This window comes from Cyprinus carpio, chromosome B24 (assembly GCF_018340385.1).
Source record: "Cyprinus carpio isolate SPL01 chromosome B24, ASM1834038v1, whole genome shotgun sequence".
Taxonomy (NCBI): domain Eukaryota; kingdom Metazoa; phylum Chordata; class Actinopteri; order Cypriniformes; family Cyprinidae; genus Cyprinus; species Cyprinus carpio.
Window position 1 is genome coordinate 13,645,175 of NC_056620.1, and position 20,748 is coordinate 13,665,922.

Genomic DNA, 20,748 nt, shown 5'->3' on the forward strand with positions numbered 1-20,748 from the left:
TTATAGGTATTTGAAGTCATTGGCTTAATACAGTTGTACTGAATGAAGAAAGAAACACTGTTTGTAATTAGAAATGGAGATTAAGCTGTGCGATTTTTTATCAAAGACTTCAGATGGGTTTTTTAGAGTTGATGAATCTTACTCTGTTTAATTGCAAGCGATTGCTTGCTGCCTGGTTATCTGAAGCTGTACTTTGCAGCTCTATGCAGTTAATTCTCAAGCATAACATGAGTAGCTTGTGAATAACAATAAGATATAGAATATAGAATAACAATATGAGTTTGCTGAAAGATTAACGTTGTTTAAATATGATAAACTAAAATCAAAGACCGGGACAGAGATCAAACATTTTAGTGAGAGTGCCATTTACATTTGCATATAGCCAGGCATTGCTAGCAGTACAGAACAGCCACGTTTTCCTCCTAATTCAGAAAATGTTGTGAATAAACCTATATGTTTTGCTTCCTTGGAGCATGGTAAGAAAGTCGACGCATGATAAGCACCATCTCTGTTTGATGTTAGAGGTCTACTCCATTCATGTGTGAAATTCTCCACCTCTGGAAAAATCAAACACATAAACCCATTAAAACTTGTGCGAGTTGCCACAGGCTGAGTCCGCACCACTGAGAGCACGTCTTCTCTCCCTTGGACTTTGAAGGAAAGGTCATGCCATACTTAAAGTGAAGGAAAACTGTTGGGAAAACATGAATTATTTCACATCTGGCACTTAGCTTGATTCTGTCCACTCATTCACTTATCTCATAATGACTCGCCCATTTGAATTTGGTTTGAATCAAATCTAAATGGTTTATGCTCAAAGCGTTTTTAGGGGTGCCATTAGGAAAATAAATCATATTATCAATTTATAACAAATTGTGTTTCAGTGTGAAAACCTGTTTTCAGTAACAAAACTAGGGCTAGGGGGTTAAGAACCACTGATTTACATAATGCTTAAAGGACAGAGTCATCGAAAATTTACCTACGACATGCCATTGCAAACCATCAGCACCCTGCTGAGCCCTAGTTTGAAAACTTATGACAGTATATAGAACATACGGAATGTTGATTGAATTTTCTACATAATTGTGTCACAGCACTGAAAATCTCATGGTGCTGTAGCCATCCATTCTGGCTTCACTTAAAAGGCTTTAAAATTAATTTTGGCACCAAAAGCAGTTGTAACGAGGATAATTTTATGCATTGTTGCTTTTCTGCAGTTGATATATGGGTTTATGTGTTGGACATCCAGGGAAGAGCTGGCAAATATCTGGAAATGACAATCAAAGCCTCACACAATTACAATGACATTTACACATCTGCCAACATTTACAAATACCTGTTTACTGTGTTATGAATCTCATCAAATCAACTGCATATAGTAAATTTGCTTAAAACAATAAGCTGAACAATATGTAACAAATGCTGGTTAGGATTCCGATTCCTTCAAATATAATGCAGATCAGTATGACTCATCTTTCTTTTCACCCACACCATGAATTCACTTCAACTAATTTTCACTTTTAAATGTGTGTGGACTGGGACCACAACCTTGGCTTTGAATAGCAAAACATTGAGGTGAAAACCCAAAAAGCCTTTGTGTGAATGAATGGCTGAGGGACAGTGCCAGCATAACACATAAATGAATCCAATATTTTCTTGACTCCTAGTATACACAGCCCTACACCGTTCAATGGTTTCTCAGGTCTGAAAGAAGGCTTTGAAGCTTATAATTGGTCCAGCACACAATTTACAACCAAGACAAATATTAGAGCCCATGTTCACAGGTTAAATAGCAGCAGAGTCAAAGATCTGAGGAGAATATTACAGGACTTATACAAGAATCTGCGGCTGCCCATAGTGCACAAAACAATGGAAACATACCGCAACACAATGAAATCTCCACAACATAATGGAAACAAGCTGCAACAAAACAAAATTAGCACAACATAATGAAAACTAGCCGCAACACAGCGGAAACAACAAAGAAATCTCCACAACACAACGGAAACAAGTTGCAACACAACAGAAACTATTATTAGCACAACACAATGAAAACGAGCAGCAACACAAGGGAAACAAACCATAACACCATGAAATTAGCACGATACAACAAAATTAGTCCTATGCATTTTGTAGTGGAGATTTCATTATGTTGTAAACATTTTTTTGCGTTGCGGAGATTTTCTTGTGCTGTGTAGGCTACTACTGGGCCACCGTAAGAATCAGCAAGCTGTAAAGTTGTACAGAATGTAGAATGGAAAAAACAACTCATTGGTGTCTAGGCTTGTTTTTTAAAGTTGAACAATGAAAACATGCCTTTTAAGATGTTGTTCATTGGCCTATACATCTATGCATGTTTACATATAAAAAAGTATCTAGGTAAAAGGCAGCAGAAAGCAAGAACATGTTTATTCACACTTGTTATTAAAACTCGAGCTTCAGCGTTCAACCTATTGTGCATGCGCGAGACGCTGATTAAAGCAACGAAACGCGGAGCGACTGTCAGAGGAATTTTTATATAAAAACAAAAAGTAGATTGCAGAAGAAAGCAAGGCGTTTGCTCACAGACAGTACATACTTGCCTTTAAAATGCGAGACGCAACGCAGTAGAATTAAAGCATTTTTAAAAATACAATATATTGTAGGCCTACTTAAAAAGTCTTAAGAACCCGTCACGCATGCGCGAGATGCTGAAGAAGCGGCAAAACAGTCACAGACGTCCGTATAGTGCAGGGTCACCAAACTAGTTCCAACCCGAATTAAACACACCTGAACCAGGTAATCAAACTCTAACTAGGAATACTTGAAACCTCCAGGCAGGTGTGTTGAGGCAAGTTGGAGCTAAACTCTGCAGTACACCGGCCCTCCAGGACCGAGTTTGGTATGGTGACCCTGGTCTAGTGTATGTGTAGTAAACGATTAAAAAATCGCCTTGCAGCGTTAAAAACGCGTTAAGATGCCGGTTTGTCATGATAAGGTGCCCAGGGATCGCTGTGTGCCGTTTCAAGTGTCTGCGTGTGGGGCTGCGTCTTATCAACACCAGCAGAGCCTGAGGCAAGTCAAGCTTTCTCTGATTGGATACTGTCTGACAGGTCGAGCTCCAGTCGTGGTTCTCAATCACGCCTGCGAGGGTTAAATCTTGCTCAAAACTGAAAGGATAGCGAATTACCAGATCAAGTTCTTTCTTATACCATGTCATGCTTTTCTGAATGGAAGCCACTAGATTGCACATATAGGGCACCCAGTATGGGCCATTTCTTTCAATATCAGGTTGTGCCAGCAATACAATGGCACAGATTTGCTAGCTATTCTTAAAGCAAGTTTGGTCTAGCTTAAAGCTTTGAAACTTGTTGAACAATGCTTTTGCTGAACCTTGATGGGTACTTTAGTCCCATCAACAATTAACAATTTACAAGAACACATAAATAATGCCTGCAGCTAGGCACCTGCTAACAGTCCTGATGTGAAAAGCAGCAAAAACAACATCCAAAGGAATGACAAAATCCTTTCTATTTTAATATAAAACACTTTTATTAACAAATTTTCAATTTAAGCTGGGCTCGTTGGCATGAATATAGTATTTGTTATTGGTGTTATTCATTAGCTTTTTTGAAAGCATATGTTAAATTAATTATTCATGTTAGCTGCAATAAATCTATATAACATGCAGAAAAAAAATGTTAATTGGGAAAAAAAAATCTATTAAAAATAACATCACAGAATCCTTTAGGTTACATGAATAAAATGTATTGGTTCAATCAGATAGAAATCGCTCAGTTGGAGGTTACTTAGGTTTATATCTAAGAAACTCATATGGTATCAGGCTGAAGGGAGGCTGTGGCATATGAAATATATTTGGTCTCTTGAGTATTCTGGCAGCTTTATTTTTCATGTATTTTGTTAGTATAGGCTAAAATCTGACCTCAGTAGATGGATGATCCCTGACTGAAGCAGTGAACCCTTCAAAACAAAAACACAGATAACAGGACTAAACTGCTGTGATAGAACAGAAAAACACATTAGAAATGAAAATACAGGCACACACTTTACGCTTGAATTCAGGATGAGTACATTTTTGTTTTGTTAAATCTAAATAATTCCAGAGACTGTAACATTATCTACGAGGTGTTGGCTTATGCCTAAACTGAGGCAGAAACCTTTAAGATTGGCCTTTAAGAGAGATGTTAGATGAACGATCGTGGAAAACAGGACCAGCTGACAATGAGATGAATCTCTCACCACTGCTGACACAAGTATTAGTATTTTACTTTGGCTATTCAAAATGTTCTCAGCCGGTGTCTGATGAGTGACTGGAAATTTTTTTTTCCTGTCAGACCCCTGCTGATGTATACATATATCATAATGTAGCAACATTATAGTGTGACTTTAATTGGAGAAAACAGTCCAAAAATGATCAAATGACACAGTTGAAATGTATCACCTGATGATAGCTCATTCCAGTATGAATATAAAAACAGTTTTGCTTTTTGGGTTTGTGCTCGAGTCAAATTATTATTTTTTTTTATAAATTATTTTTTTCCCTTATGGCCCACCTGTAATGTTTTCCCCACAACACAAACTGCAAATTTTACTAGTACCAAGTAACATGAATTTGTTACAAAATATATAATGAATAATTTGACCGGATGCTCTGCCTTTGACATTAATAACAAAAGATATTGAAATTGTCTTCTCTCTTTTGAAAAGTTGATAAGCCTTTTTGATTATGAGTTGGTGGCATTTTCCTATTTGCTTTTAGCATTGTTTTTAAGTATTTGAGTTCTTTTAAAGACTTTTAAAGTGCATGTCATAACCCACATTAACTTGTTTATATTGGGTGATTCCTCATATTTTGCTGAACAGAAGAAACAATAGAGAAACGTACAGTAGATAAGGGAAACGTCCTGTTTCCTGCAGGATTGACACTGCGCTGGCACATTGGATTGCTAAAATTATCTAAACAATTAAACCAAAGCCTTTAAATGTAGAAAAATGTGTTTTGTTGTTAGCATTTGCTGCTATGCCCTTAATTTCATTCAGTGCTTACCAGAAGGCAAAAGCAGAACGGTTCTTCAAAGTAAGTCTGGGATTTGACAGGCTCAGAGGGGAAGCTGTGTATTTTAGTAGAGTGAAATTTACACAGAAAATAAATTATTTAGCTAAATCTCTCTGGGGAAACAGGACTGTGACTTCTTTAAGGCAGATGGAAAATAGAAAGGATTTGATATGAGAGTGTCTGTTGTAACCCAATGGACCAGCAGTTCTTATGTGTGTAATTTCTGAACAATGTATACGTACAGCTCAAATTGTTTATTTAAAATTGTTGATCGTGAACATTCAAACAACAATGGAAAATGGTCCCAAATGTTACAAAAATACATACCATGTATCAAGCTTGTTTAAATGTAGATACAAAAATATTCACGTGTACACATGACTGTAAAGAATTTGGGTCATGCTTTTTGTGAATTTATTACTTGAAATGTACCGTATGTTGCCTGTATAGCATGCAGTATGGACAAATATTACGGCACAGATACACTGTTAATATACACAACATCCAGTTCTTCTGCTGTGCACTTATATATTACATTTCACCCACATTAATATACAACAAAACAGCACATCGTTTCAAAACCAGACATAGTCTATACAGCGCAACTCATTAAAATAGGCACCTTTTCCTATATGCATTTATATAAAGTTCACAAAGTACACTGCTAGCTAACTTAAAGTGATATTTGATCTTTTATATATTGAAAATTACAACATTTTAATTAACATTTTTATAAGAATATACATTCTTTATTGTGGTAGATTAGAGGTAATCTGGCTAATCACACATTTAAAATGTAAAAAAAATACTGTATGCCATCGGACAATATTGGGCAGTAATTTTTTTTAAAAATTAAATATATTACTATAACCTTTGCAAGACATCCCAGCTGTAGCATTAAAATGAATTTGCTGTACATTCCCTTTATATATTCTATCAGATGTGACTGTACATAATTATCTTACACTCCACTGGAAACAGCAACCACAATCCAGACTGAACTACCTTTATGTGGCACTGACCCAGTTCGAGTCGCTTTCCAGGACTTCACAAGCCTTGATCTGGCTGCAAGTCCATCTTAATAAGTAAAACTGTGAGACAAGAACATTGGTGTGACAGGGCAGCCTGCTTTTTTGTTTCCCTTTAGCTTGTGCATAAACACAAAAATCCTTCTACAGTAGTTGAACAAGCACTGCAAGTTACCACTGAAACTAAAGGATGTAAAAAAAAAAAAAAAAAATTTGTCACAGTATAAAGGAAATTGTAAGTTTACAGCATTAGCATTACTGCAAAGACTTACAATACACATAAGTACCACTTCCATTGTTAAGTATAAATTGGTCGATGTGTATTATTCTTTAAGATAAGCATTGTCAAAGCCTATGACAGTTGTATCAAGCTCCAACAGCGCCGTCCTTGTCGTCGTTGATCTCACAATTGATAGTTTGTTCTTCGCACAAAAGGATTTGACATTAGACTATAAAACTGTCAAATGACTGCGATACGTGGCACAATGACACTTAAACAAGCATGCAAACTGAATGTTGACACCACTGGGATGACTTATCTGGAATGATAGTGCAGAGAAGGGCATTCGGCTTCCAAATGTGCCTAAATACACACACACACACACACACACACACACACACACACACACACACACACACACACACACACACACAGAGATCTGAAAACATCATAAAAAAAAAAAAGAATAACGTTTCGAAGAAACATCACATTTGGTCTCTACAGTATATCTCCATATATTGGATATTCAACAATCCACTTTTGGTAGCCTTTTTGTTTCTCTCTTTTTTTCTTTTATCTTACCTCATAAGCAAAATATATAGAAGCAGTCCAGGGAAAGAATCCCTAACCTCTTTTTCCTGCAGCGTATCATCAGTCATTCTTGATGATGCTGTTGCTTCTGTGTCCCTGCAGAGCCGAGTTGGCACAAAATGACGGCAAAATTACGATCTCGCTGCTCTCCAGAAGATCACTGTGGCTTTATTTACAGGTTTTATGTGTTGCAGAAGATGATCTGTGCCTGTCTGATATTGTGTTTATCATACAAGAACCTCATTGATGATTCGTATGGAAACAAATTGCGCTATTTTCAGCAAATGTAGGGTTTAGTAGCTCATCTCTCCAAAAATGTATAATACAGTCTAAAGGTCAGAACTGAATTTCACTAGAACACTTCCTGAACATCTTCATGTCCTCTCACGGTCTCATTCTGGTGACAATACCACATCATTATAGATGCTAAGTTAAGCTGTGATGGACGTCTCGTCTTGACATGTGGATGCGCGGCGAGTCTTGGGGCTGCAGCGAGTCAGCATGGAGATCTGCGTGCTGAAGTTGTTGCCGTTGCTGCCCATGGATGGGTGCTGGTATTTGGTGTCAGGGCCCAGAAACCTTTCGAGGTGCCATCGCCTCCATTTCCTCTTGATCTCAGCTTGGACCTGAGGAAAGGACGAGATCCATTCTAATTAACTGGTGATGGATAAAACATTCTCACTCTACAGTTTTGTACAAAAACTCTACAATGTTTAGTTCACTCAAAAATGAAAATTCTGTCATTAATTACTCACCCTCATGTCCTTCCAAACCCGTAAGCCTTTTGTTTATCATCTGAACACAAATCAAGATATTTTTGATGAACTCTGAGAGCTTTCTGACCCTGCATAGACAGCAGCGCAACTGACATGTCCCAGAAAGATAACAAGGACATCATTAAAATAGTCCTTGTGTCATTAGTTGTGGTCTTCTTGTGAACACACGTCAAAGACTGACACAAAGATAAGAAATTATCATTAATTTTATTATATTTGCGCACAAATAATTTTCGTAGCTTCTTACAATTATGGTTGAACCACTGTTGTCCTTACTACCTTTCTGGGCCTTGAACGTGGTAGTTGCGTTGCTGTCTGTGCAGGGTCAGAAAGCTCTCGGATTTCATCAAAAATATCTTAATTTGTGTTCCAAAGATGAATGGGGTGTTAAGGGTTTGGAATGACAAGAGGGTGAGTAATTAATGACAGAATTTTCATTTTTGTGTGAACTATGCCTTTAAGTAACTCTGTAAATAAGGAGCATTAAGGAAGTAAAACGGTTGCAACTGGGTTTTACACAACACTGGCTCATTGAAAATACCAGACTATGCTACATTTCTGCAAAACTTGGAAGTATGCATTGTATTTCACTACACAATTTTTAGGTGACACAATAACATAAGGCACTATAAGTGATTTAATTTTTACCCCATTGCAAATGAGGGTTTATTAAAAAGCCCAGTTTCATGAAAAAAACATGATTTCTTTGAAAAATGATATTGCATTGCTTGTAGCATTTCACTGCACTTTGAAAGTGAAATCAGTGACTGATGGTACAGTACATAGTTTTTTCATTGGCTGCCAATGTTTTTATTGTTATTACCTTAAGGTTTGGTGTTAAATTTGTCAGATTTTGAGTTAAAAATTAGTTAAATTTTGAGTTAAAAATGTCAGTCACATTTTGGTTCAGGCCGAAATCTACTAAGTGTAAACACACCCTTAAAACACCCTTATGTTGGATGATGCACGTATCAAAGCAGTTTGGAAATGAAATGTCTGGTAAGTGAGTCTAAATTATTAATGCTCTGTAGCATTTAAAAATAATAATGTACCACCTACATTAAGTCCAATAGTGTTAATAAAAGCAAACATTGCAAGTGCAATGATGTACTAGGTGAGTTTTAGGGTACGTTCACTGAGCCAGAAAAGCCAGAAATATGGAACTGCATGAAAATAAGTCTTTATTAATCAATAATTTGCCTCTGTAATTATAATTTGTGTGAAAAGTAACAAAGGTTGTTGTTTTACTGCCTTTAGTGTTCACCTGAAAAGTGCAGCGAAATGTATTTCAGGTTTTGCACAAATGTGGTCACTTACAGTAATTCCAGTGCGCCTGGGTTGTTTTTATGGTAAAACAGGATCATTTTACACATAGAAATCAGTTTGTGTACAAGTTGTTCATTTATGGTGCACAAACCAAACATGTCAGATTATTTGAATGCACCTGGAAAAAACTCTGCACCTGTGACCCTTTTATTTAATCTGTACAAGCAAAAAAGCCCCAAGATGCTGTGAACATCTATCAATATATACATATATCAAAGTAATAGGCCTCCTCTACCAGTATGTCTAGAGCTATTTATAGCCTGTGTGAGCTAGCAGAATCTAAGCCAATTACAGGCTTCCAGGGCTTTAGCTTTTAGCTAGAGAAATTGAATGAAACTTCAATATAGGAAGTGGCTTCTGATCAGTTGTGACTGAGTGCACCTCAAGATTCTGTCTGTTTATATAGCCATCCATGTCTTACCTCTCCATTCAGGAAACAGTAGAGTACAGCAACCACAAAACCCTGTTAAAACAAGTGAAAGCAACTTACTGATACTGTATGTCACTGTAGGTACAATGAAGGCATTACACGTGGGAATGACAATGTGCTAAATGCCTAGAGATTCCTAGACTGTCTAGTATGACTGTGGCCTAAAACAATGGGCTGGTGAGTCCGGTAGCAGATATACTGTAAGAATATTTAACTAACAGGGACAAACGCTTCCTGAATTCATGCCAGTCATTCTGCTGGCTCTGCCCAAGAATGTTAAAATTGGGGCACTTTTTTTCCCAAGGGCATATTTCTATTAAAACAGTTTTTTTCCTTTTGTTACATGAAGGTCAAGTTTAAAACTGTATTGAAAACTTTCTACCATGTCTTCATCATTATTTTTTTTTCTTTTTTTCCTTTTTATTGATTTTGTTGCTTTACTCTTTTCCCAGACCCATCTTGTTAATATTCACATTATAGGGAATTGTTTTTCCCCCCATAATTACTTTTAATAATAAATAATTTACATAGTTATTGTATAAAAATGGTTTTAATATATATTCAAAATTACGACTTTGACTACAGTTGTGGCAACTGTTTTTTTACTAAAGATTTTGAAAAGTTAATGTATTTAGCTAATGAGAAGATACATAAAATACAATTGGTAACTTTTTACAGTAAGGTTCAATTTGTTAGCATTAGTTAACTACATTATTAGCTAAAATTAACAAAGATTAATGAATACAAATGATTTTCCCATTGTTATTAAATGCATATTGAATTAATTAATTTAAACTAAGTGTCTTTTCTAATCAAGCTCTATTAATGTAAAAAATATTATTTATTTAGGATACAAAATTGTGCTAGGTTAAAATGCAAGACAAAGGAGTAAACATTAAAAATAAAATGTTTAAAATTTAATTTTTCACGAATTTCCTTTAAACACAATACATCATTTGCAAAGTGGTGGAAATGTCCATTAGACTGAATAATGTGAAAAGTGTTTATAAGAGAGATTATTTCTTAAACATCCACAGGGCAGAAGTGGCCACAGTTGAAGAAACACCCAATTATGCCATTAAAAAAACAATGGCCAATAGCTAAAGCGTGCAAGACAGAGATTCTTTATGGAGACTGTCTGAGGAGCCCTGAGCAGTTCTACCAGACATCATTAAACTATTCTGCTATCTGAACAACAGTGCTACGATTAGCCTGAGAGCATTTCCTGTCACTGGCAACTATTGATATTTGGGCTCCACTCTTTGTTTTCACAGCTAGTTTGAGTGATTAAATCCTCAGACGCACCTGAAATGACCCAAGAATGAGGTCAAACACGAGCCTTAGCTCAGTTTTTATGTTCTCAGGAATGAAAGCGAATATGATGAAGTTTATCCCAAAGAGTGGAATCAACAAAAGTGTGGATTTTGCCAGCCTCCTATAGAAAAGAAGAAGGAAAAAACATGACAAACAGCTTTATGGGATACTTTTCTGTCAGTCATATGCACTCAGCGCAGGGCAGAGAATGATATCATTACTAGGTGGTATCAAAAAGCATATTACTGGAATAACAACATTAGTGTTGCTGGGTAGAAAATTGCAGGTGCTTAAGAATTGAGTCTTGTTTTGTGCAAACTGCACAGTGGAGAGCTACTTAAGGACAAAAGACATTAAATCATCGAAACAGGGGCGGAGAGAGCCAGTGACATTTTAGATGATGAGATTGCACTGCAGTGGGTTCTCGCTCGCTGCTGGAGAGGCCAGCTAAATATCCCCATATTTTATGCTCATGTTAAAATTACATAAGCTAAAATGTTTCTCATGTACCTCTAGTCCTCATCCTACCAAAAAGACCAGAATAGCTGGTCTACAGAAGAAGTTGTGATTTAGATGCTGGTGTCCCCGTCAGACTTCTTAACCAACAGGACCCCCTTGGACAACCAGATTTCATTTTCTGCTGGTTTTGCCAAAGGCTGGTCTACTGACTAGACCAGAACTTTCCAGCTTAAACCAATTTGGACCAACATTTAAATGGAAAGTTCACCCAAAAATGAAAAAAATCACCCATGAAAGATGTATAAATAACTTGCTTTCCATTCTTTTCCATTCAATTACAATTAATGTAAACTTCAAGCTTCAAAAAGAATGCAAAAAAGCATTATAATAAAAGTAGTCATATTTGCTAGATTCCAAGTCTTCTAAAGTCATATGATAGCTTAGAGTCAGGAAAATATATTTTCAGATATTGAAGTCGCTGTTATAGTCAAAGGTAATCTCCTTTGCCGCAGTTCTTGAATCTCATTCACATTTATCAAGACCTCTCACACTAGGTTAACATTTAATTTAAAAGAGTAAAATCTCCTGTCGTGCTGCACAGAAGAGAATTAGTCATGAGTTCGGAGTGAGATGAGGGTGAGCAAATGATGACAGAATTTTCATTTTTGTGTGAACTATCCCTTTAAATTTCATGCTGGTCTTCTCAGCAGAGTGAGGAGATTAAAGAGAACAAATTACAGAATTCATCTCATTTGAATTCAAAAATCTGTTTGAATGGGGTCCAAATACTTACGAATATTGGTTTGATTCATTTCTCCCAATGTCAGGACAGTTGATCTTCTGCCGCAGTATCCGAATGATACAAATGAAGAGGATAAAGTTCATCTGTTGTTGGTGACAAACAACAAAACAGCAGGTGTTTTTATTTCGAAGAGCTTCATTTCATGACTCAGCACAAATTACTGAAATCACTGAGGGGTCATAAAGCCAATGGTTCCAAAGCACAGTGTTTATATGTCTCAGAGAAAGCAGGGACTGGCATCTATTAGCGAAAGTACAGAACAAAACTACCTCCTTAAGACAGAAGCGAGACAGACAACATTATCTCCAAGTAGACGAGATGGACTGTGTTTACTTTCTTACTAGCAAAAACAAGCATTAACTGTGCAATAAGCATGTCAGAATGGGGGAGGATGAGAAGTGTTTCAGTTTTCTGGCCTACCATAGCAAATCCAGAACCATAAATAAATCTACATAAACATTCCACTAGACTGACAGATTTTCTCTCTGTCAATCTCTCTCAAGTGCACCTTTCTTCCCTTTATATCTCTCAAAAGAAAAGCCATGAAGAGCTTCTAAGAGTGTTTTTCACACCTTTCAGCCCTTATTGATATTTCATGTATATAATAAATCCCTAGGGAGATAACATCGCCTGGCACACACGTCAACAGTTTTGTGTGTTACTGACATCTTAACACTCAGCACTAAGCAAATCCTTATATTGTTGGCTAATGTTTATACAACAAGCAGCCAAAGCACAAAGAGAAAGAACTAAAATATATATAAAATAATAAATTATACTAAAGAATGAAAATATATTTAAAAATATTAAGTTTTTTTTTTAATAAAATGCAATATATTATTTTTGTTTAAAAAAAAATGTAAACTTATATAAAGAATAAATAAAAAGAAAGCACTAAATATATAATATATAATGAATTTGTGGGTTTATATACTGTGGGACACAGTGTTTTTCAGGTATTGTAACTGGTCACCATTTCTTTAATGTTTACGCTAGCAGTCAGTAAAGATGGATGAGATGTGTCCTAAAGTTGAAAGTATTGCCAGCAAAGGCCAGACTTAATTGGGACTGCTGCAATTTATATAACAAATAACAGACAGAATAACTAAGACATTTCTCAGAAAAAATAAATAAATTACATAAATTCTTTGGAACCTAGTCGGACATACCAAGTGCAACCATGAATGCCAGAAATCATAATGTACAATAACAACTTTCTATAATCATAGTAATGGTGACATATCAGATACTCTAGGAGTAAAAGGACATCTCACCAGAATTGAAGCTAATATCGGGGTTTTGATAATCCACCAGAATGGGTCAGAATTTTCAATTATATCCCAGCATCTGGAAAAAATAGCAAATAAATGTCATGTATACATTTTTGCTTGCAATGACTAAGTATTTATGTCTTGATTTTTACATAAAATCATTGAAGGCTTTGACTGTATTAATCTTACCCGACATCATTGAAGTAAGCTTTGGCAAAGCTCCAAGCCATGATGAAAATCATTGGACCTCCTGTAGTGAGGTGAAATGAGAGTGTATTTCAGTCAGTACTTTAGCGGCTGCTGTTTAACATGGCTCACTGACAATAATCATTATGTCAAATATTAACAAAATCAGGTTAATAAAGAAACAGATGCACATATGACACCTACCCCAACCAATTAAAATGTACCACCAGAAGTACTTCCTCTCTGAGAAGAAGGAGACGGCCAACAGAGCATGAAGGTACAGACCTTCGACTAGCAGCCAGAAGAAGCTTGCCATAATGCAATACTGGAAAAAGACAATCACAGCTTTGCAGCCAACCTGAAAATCAAACACGGAGGAAATGAGAATGGCTTTGAGAATTCATTCCCACCCTTGACTGCTCTGAGAAGTAGGGACATCCTGACATTTACCACATTGATAAAAACAAATTATAAAATGCTGCAGTGCAGTCACTGTATATGCAAATGTTTTCCACAAAAGCGACAACCGTTTTGAATATAGCTGCAACAATGATGATTTCGGATATCTTAGTGGTTCCCAACCCTGGTCCTGAAGGCACCCCAACACTGCACGTTTTGCATGTCTCTTTAATCAAAAACACCTGATTCAGGTCATCAGCTCATTAGTAGAGACTTCAAGACCTGAAATTGGTGTGTCAGAGAAAGGAGACATGCAAAATATGCAGTGTTTCAGATCAAAAACAAATATATATACATTTTAATTTTTTTTTTGCATTAAGTCTTCGGGAGTCATAAAAGGTAATATGTTTCTTATAAATGTCAAATAATTTAATTAAAATTACAAGTTGATTTGCAATATAATTTGCAAATTTATATATGTAGTATGTGTGTGTGTGTGTGTATAATTACAATACATAATACATATCTAAGAAGTTCAAAGTAAAGTAAGATATGGATTTTCATTAGTAATATATATATATATACATACACACACACATATATATATATATATATATATAATGTAATATATATATATATATATATTATATGTATGTATGTATGTATATATGTGTATGTATGTATGTATATATGTATGTGTGTGTGTGTGTGTGTACATAGTATAGTACAGTGTATATATTACAAACCCTAATAACTGTAGGTAATTATGCATAAGTCACATATTGCCTAGTTAGTGCTTGCCCTTTTTTGGGTTCCTTTGAATTCCAAAATAGCAATTTAAGCACTGGTGATAGGCTTTCATGAAAGCAGCGGTTTATTTGGGTAGAACCTGTGGGAGGTTGAGAGGAGTTTGTTGAGGGATGACAGTGAGACGTGGCAGGCAGACGGCAGGAGAACTATAAACAAACACACAGCAATGAAATCAGACAGGAGGGTGTAAGTGGCTGAAGGTGAAAAGGAAAAACAGAGCAAAGATCCAGCATCACGCTGAAAATGCCATGTCCACCTGCTCAAGAGCAGAATGAATTAATGATGAGTACTAACTTCTGACTGTTCAATACAAACAAAACCATCATGCTGAGAACTGTGGATGTGCAACAGTTTGAACACAGTCAATGAGCTAAGATGTTCATGTCAATAAAACTACAATATAGGAATCACTAGTTTGAAACAGAACTTGCTAAAGATTAACAAGTCGAGTAGTTGTTTAGACACCCACCTTGATTTTGAAAGTATGTAGTTTTGCACATAACAATAAAACTGTCTTTCTAAAAATACGTCTTTGAGCTACATGATCCGGGGATCAAAGATTCTCAAGATTCACACATCTAAAACCCCGTTCCTCTCTGCAACATGCTCAAAATGAGAGTGCATGCCTTACAGCCAGGAGAAAAGAATTGGGTGGATGAAGCAATCGACAGCTTAGACAGCAGAAGGCTCTGAATGATGCTTTCTGCTTTCGGGTGTGTAAAATGAGGCAGCGCAGGATGAATGGATCCGACTCATAGTTCTAATGCGCACAAATCATCCCAAATTACTCTGAGAGCCGCAGCCTCTTGCTCAGGGCACGCAATCCCTGAAATAGATAGAAAGCTTTCAATGCAGGCTCGACCACACAAATGGCTAACAAACACCTTCTGCTGAGGCGAACCTCTCAAAAGCTTTTTATCATGCATTTATTATGTATCATAGATAAAACCACTGCAACTTATTCTTTTTATAAAGCTGTTTTCTGGCAATCAGTCATTCTGTCTTTCCCCATGGGGATATTGTTATTTAAAGGTGAGAATAACGTTAATAAGGCAGCTTGACACATAACCTAGCTGTGAATATTCACTGATTCCAAAGAAGATTAGTAATATTTCACATGCAGGTGAACTCTTTAAAAGAGACTGATGTAAGATTTCTATTGAGCACTTTTTAACTACGTAGTTCTTCATAAAAATGTAAGGGTTAATGTCCTCCAATTGTGGTTTTAAATCTTAAAAGGTGACATTACATCTCTTAATCAATAGTACTTAATTTCAACAACAACAACAACAAAGTTATTATCTAATTACTGTGAAATTATTAGTATGAAACCCTGCTTCCTCTTCAGAATAAAAAAAGGTAATTGTGGCTTTTTATCTTTCAGGTGTGACTTTAACACAGTGACTTTATATCTCTTAATTGCAACTTTTTTTTAGACTTTATATCTCGCAGATATGACTTTAAAGCTCACAATGTGCCTTTATATCTTACAACTGTGACATTTTATATCCTGTAATCGCAACTTTATTTCACATAACTGTGGCTTTATACCTCACAATGTGACTTTTTATTTTCCAACCGACTTTATATCCCAGAATTGAGACTGTCATAATAACAACTGTATTTCACATAATTGTTACTTTATATCTCACAACTGTGACTCCGTGTCTCAAAATGTTCAATAAATAAATAAGTAAATCTTTATTTTCTATCACAGAAGGATAGAAAAATGTCTCTGAAAAAAAAAAAAAAAAACACAGACCTAAAAAAAAAATGGTGGAAGCCATTGAAAAAAATCATGAAGAGGATGTAATGGATACATAAAAGGCTGCCCTGCAAAGAGTTTTGAAAGCGGAAACTGTTGCTTGCATATTATAGTATCTTGCTTGCTTGGTCAACAATGCTTGAAAGCTTGCTTGTAATTTTGGCAAGCGAAATAAAGCCACAATATGACTTTGTGATCATGAATATATTTCACATTTTGACTTTATATCTCACTTATATCTCACTTTTTAATCATGACTAAGAATTATAATAATGTGACTACTATAACTTTTCTACTCTAAGGTGGAAAAAGCTTTCATATATATTTTCACAACATTTTGTCAAATGTTATAATTTGATTGATTGATTGATTGAATTTGTTCTACATAAAGTAGTCACATGAGTCTGGCGTGACATCAAATTTTCAGCAAATGACCTGTGAAAAGAACGTCTCCATTAGACTGTCCACATTTGGACATGTGCATCCTTTGTGCCACAGCATTTTACTTTCACTGTAAAATCACTGCAAAAAAAAAAAAATTAAAGATGCATATAACCTTTTCAGAAGTTGTATTTAAAATCCATCTGCTTTAATATTCTAAAGAGTCAAAAACTCAGTTTGAAAGTGCATTTCACTTCTGAAGATTCCACAGAAGTCCTTGATCTATAGCAAATTCCTGCTCAAACTGCAGACATTGACAGACATCAGATCTGAACACTGGACGCGTGTTACAGCATATTCACTCCATATGCTGTGATAAGGAGCCATGTTTTTATTGAGAGCTTTATGCTCCTTTGTCAAGCTCAGTCAATAGTCATCTCAACAGCTGAGTCATCTCAGAAAACGTCACAATTATTGCCACAACCCTGCTAAATACTGGGAAACCAATTTCTCTTATTTTAATATAATACTAAACAGCTAAAACCAGCATGAATTACTGTGTGTTCACACCGCCACCGTCGAGAGCGTCAAAGTGGCCGGAAGTCATTCATTTTCAATGTGAGCCGGCGTCGAGCAGCGGCGAGGAGCAGCGTGGCGCGACTTGGCCGTTGAGAGCGTCGAGGAGAGTTGAAATCAAGGCAACTTTATGGTAATGAGCTATGACGCCGTTCGGCAACAACCAATCAGAATGTAGAAGTCCACTGCTTGAGAGGATTCCAGAGAACGCAGCTCCGACCACATTAGTTCCCAAACAAAATATAGGACAGGTTGATTATTGCCTTGGCAGGTTTGCTATAATCTATGATGTGTCCCTGTTTGCATACAGGGACATAAAATATTAAATAAAAATGATATGTGGACCAAGGTGTCTGAGATTGTTCATGTTCCTGGTGAGTTGCTGATGTGCAGTAACGATGTAGGAATAATAATCTAATGATATCATAAATAATAGTACAGTAGTCCCAGTTTACTTTTAAACAAATTTCCTTGATTATACTTATATTAAGTAATGTTTATACTTGATTACATTAACTTAACCAAAAAATACAATCCAGGACTTCAAATTAAAACATAGTATTTCCACATTTCTTTATACATTATTAAGCTCATGGAAGCTTTTGGTGTTGGCGGCAAGGCGCTTCAGCGGTGGTTGTTCCTGTGTCGATTGGGTTGCACACTTCAGTTTGACCTACCCCCTGTTGTGCTGCAAGCGGCCATTTCTCCTGTGTGCCTCAGCACTAAAAGAGCATTTCCCTGAAAGAGCCATTTCTCTAAAAGTGCTTTACGGGTGCATCTTTGTAAAGACCCTGCTCATCGCCAAGGGCTTCCTTCTGCATCTGCACCTCTACATGTCGCAACTCACCTGCCACCTCCTCCTCTGGAGTCAGAAGCATCTGAGGTCGCTTCGTGCCATTCACATTCTGGGCTTGCAAAACCGGGCAGCCGATGAGCTGTCATGAGCTGCGTTCACCAGGGAATGGAGACTTCATCCATAAATGGTCCAGCTGATTTGGAGACGTTTCGGAGCTGCCCAGGTAGACCTGTTTGCGTCTTCAGACACTTCTCACTGCCAGTTGTTTTACTCCCTGACCAAAGGAACACTCGGCACATACGCACTGGCACACAGATTGCTGCAGAGCCTTTGCAAGTATGCGTTTCCCCCAGTGAGCCTTCTCGCCCAGACACTGTGCAAGATGTGGGAGGACAAGAAGCAGGTCCTGCTCGTGGCATCTTATTAGCCCACTCTGACCTGGTTCCTGGAACTGATGCTCCTCATGACAGCCCCTCCTTGGCAAATTCCTCTGAGTGATGATCTACGGACTAAGAGATGGGGCACCCTGTGACACCCGTGTCCAGACCTCTGGAAACTTCATGTCTGGTCCCTGGACGAGACGGGGAGGTTCTAGGTTACCTACCCCAGGAGGTAGTTGACACCATCACTTCGACGAGAGCACCGTCTATGAGACACATTTACACCTTGAAGTGGAACCTGTTCGTCAAGTGGTGTTCTTCTCACCGAGACGCCCCCTGAAAATGCCCGATCAGAGTTGTGCTGTCCTTTCTTCAGCAGGGGTTGGAGTGGAGGCTGTCTCCCTCCACCCCTGAAGTCTATGTTGCTGCGATTGCTGCTAACCACAACCCCGTGGAAAGGAAGTCGGTAGGGAAGCACGGGTCAACAGATCTCTTAGGGGGGCGAGAAGGCTAAATCCTGCACGGCCTCCCTCTATACCCTCTTGGGACCTGTCTCTAGTGCTCAAATCACTACTGCAGGGCCCATTTGAGCCTTTGCATGCAGTTGAGCTGATGTTTTTATCAATTAAGATTCTGCCCCTGCTTGCACTGGCCTCCATCAAGAGGGTAGGAGACCGGCACAATTCTCTGTTAACGAATCATGCCTAGAGTTAGTGCCCAGGTAATCCTGAGGCCCTGGCCTGGCTAGGTGCCCAAGGTTCCCACTACTCCCTTCAGGGATCAGGTGGTGAACCTGCAAGTGCTGCCCCCGGAGGAGGCAGACCCAGCCCTAGCTTTGCTTTGTCCCGTCTGAGCCTTGAGATGCTACGTAGACTGGACACAAAGCTTCAGGACCTCAGACCAGCTCTTTGCCTGTCACGGAGGCCGGCAGAAGGGGAATGCCGTCTCTAAGCAGAGGATGGCCCACTGGATAGTGGATGCCATCACCCTGGCTTATCAGGCACAGGATGTGCCCTGCCCGTTCGAGTTGCGAGCTGACTCTAGAAGTGTTGCATCCTCCTGGGCGCTGGCTTGTGGTGCCTCACTGGCAGATATTTGTAGAGCTGCAGGCTGGGCGACACCCAACAAGTTTGCTAGATTCTACAGCCTTCATGTGGAGCTGGTATCCTCCTGTGTTCTCACTTCAAATGGGTAGAAGAACTGAGAGGCCCCGGTTATTGTCACCTTGCTATAACTGCTCCAGAGTGTCTGTACTGTACACCCTGTTGAGCTCTTCCATCCCCTCGGCAGCCCGATGAGGCGGAACATCCGGCACCAGGGCCCTCACTCGATGGATCCGTGAGAACCAATACAGGGCTGGGTTCCATATGTAGAGACCTAAGTAGATCCCATATGTGTAAAGTCCACGGTATAGCCTTAGAGCCCATGTTTCCCCGGCAGACTTCTGCCCTTTCCAAGAGGGTTATAATCACCTCTAATCTTCCATATCCACCTAAACGGTTGTTCATATGTGTAAGTGCTTCCGAAACCTCCTTCAGGAAGGATGGGGCTTCCACAACGTTCCTGTTCCACGTGGAACGGGTACATATGCCAGTGTTATCCAATCTCACTGAGTGGGTAGTGCTACAACAACAGTGACTGGCCTTCTTGTTATGATCCCCAGGCTACACTAAAAAGGGGGGACAGGAGGCTCGCACAGGACACTGGAAGGGGCAGCATCCACGGCGCCTTGATAGGATTTCCCAATTTGTCAAAGGGAGCGTATCAGTTACGTATTGTAACCCTCTGTCCCTGAAAGACGGAACGGAGACGTCACGTCCCGTTGCCACAGCTGCTGTACCAATGCTGAGTGGTAACATTAACGTTATTAACCGGTATGTTTTCTACTCAACCTGGGTTCACAGAGAAACATAGTAAAAGAAACGTTCAAATACCGATTCTGCTCGGAGTGAATTAATCTCTTTTTTTTTTTTTGTCATTTTTAAGCTCTGCTTTATGCAATTGACCAATATTTTGGTATCGGAATCGGCAAATATTTGTTTGTTCAAATCGGTATCGGCCAAAAAAAAATCCTATTGGTGCATCCCTAATTTCTAGCACTATTTTGAAATGTTTATTCAAGAAATAATATATTATTTTTCTCATGTTTGTCTCAAATCAGGGATAAAAATGAATTGGTTCT

The 20,748-nt window shown here is 38.0% G+C and overlaps 1 protein-coding gene across 1 annotated transcript in view; it reads right to left on the reverse strand.

Annotated features, from left to right (window-relative positions):
- Positions 1-7,043: 7,043 nt before the first annotated feature.
- vipr1b (vasoactive intestinal peptide receptor 1b) overlaps positions 7,044-20,748 on the reverse strand; it is a 60,508-nt gene continuing 46,803 nt past the window's right edge. The window contains exons 7-13 of the mRNA XM_042752014.1: positions 13,664-13,817; positions 13,463-13,523; positions 13,277-13,349; positions 11,994-12,085; positions 10,733-10,862; positions 9,419-9,460; positions 7,044-7,521 (exon numbers count right to left, since the gene is read on the reverse strand). Coding sequence (XP_042607948.1) covers positions 7,327-7,521; positions 9,419-9,460; positions 10,733-10,862; positions 11,994-12,085; positions 13,277-13,349; positions 13,463-13,523; positions 13,664-13,817 — 747 coding nt within the window. The 3' untranslated portion in view covers positions 7,044-7,326. The remainder of the gene's footprint in view (positions 7,522-9,418; positions 9,461-10,732; positions 10,863-11,993; positions 12,086-13,276; positions 13,350-13,462; positions 13,524-13,663; positions 13,818-20,748) is intronic.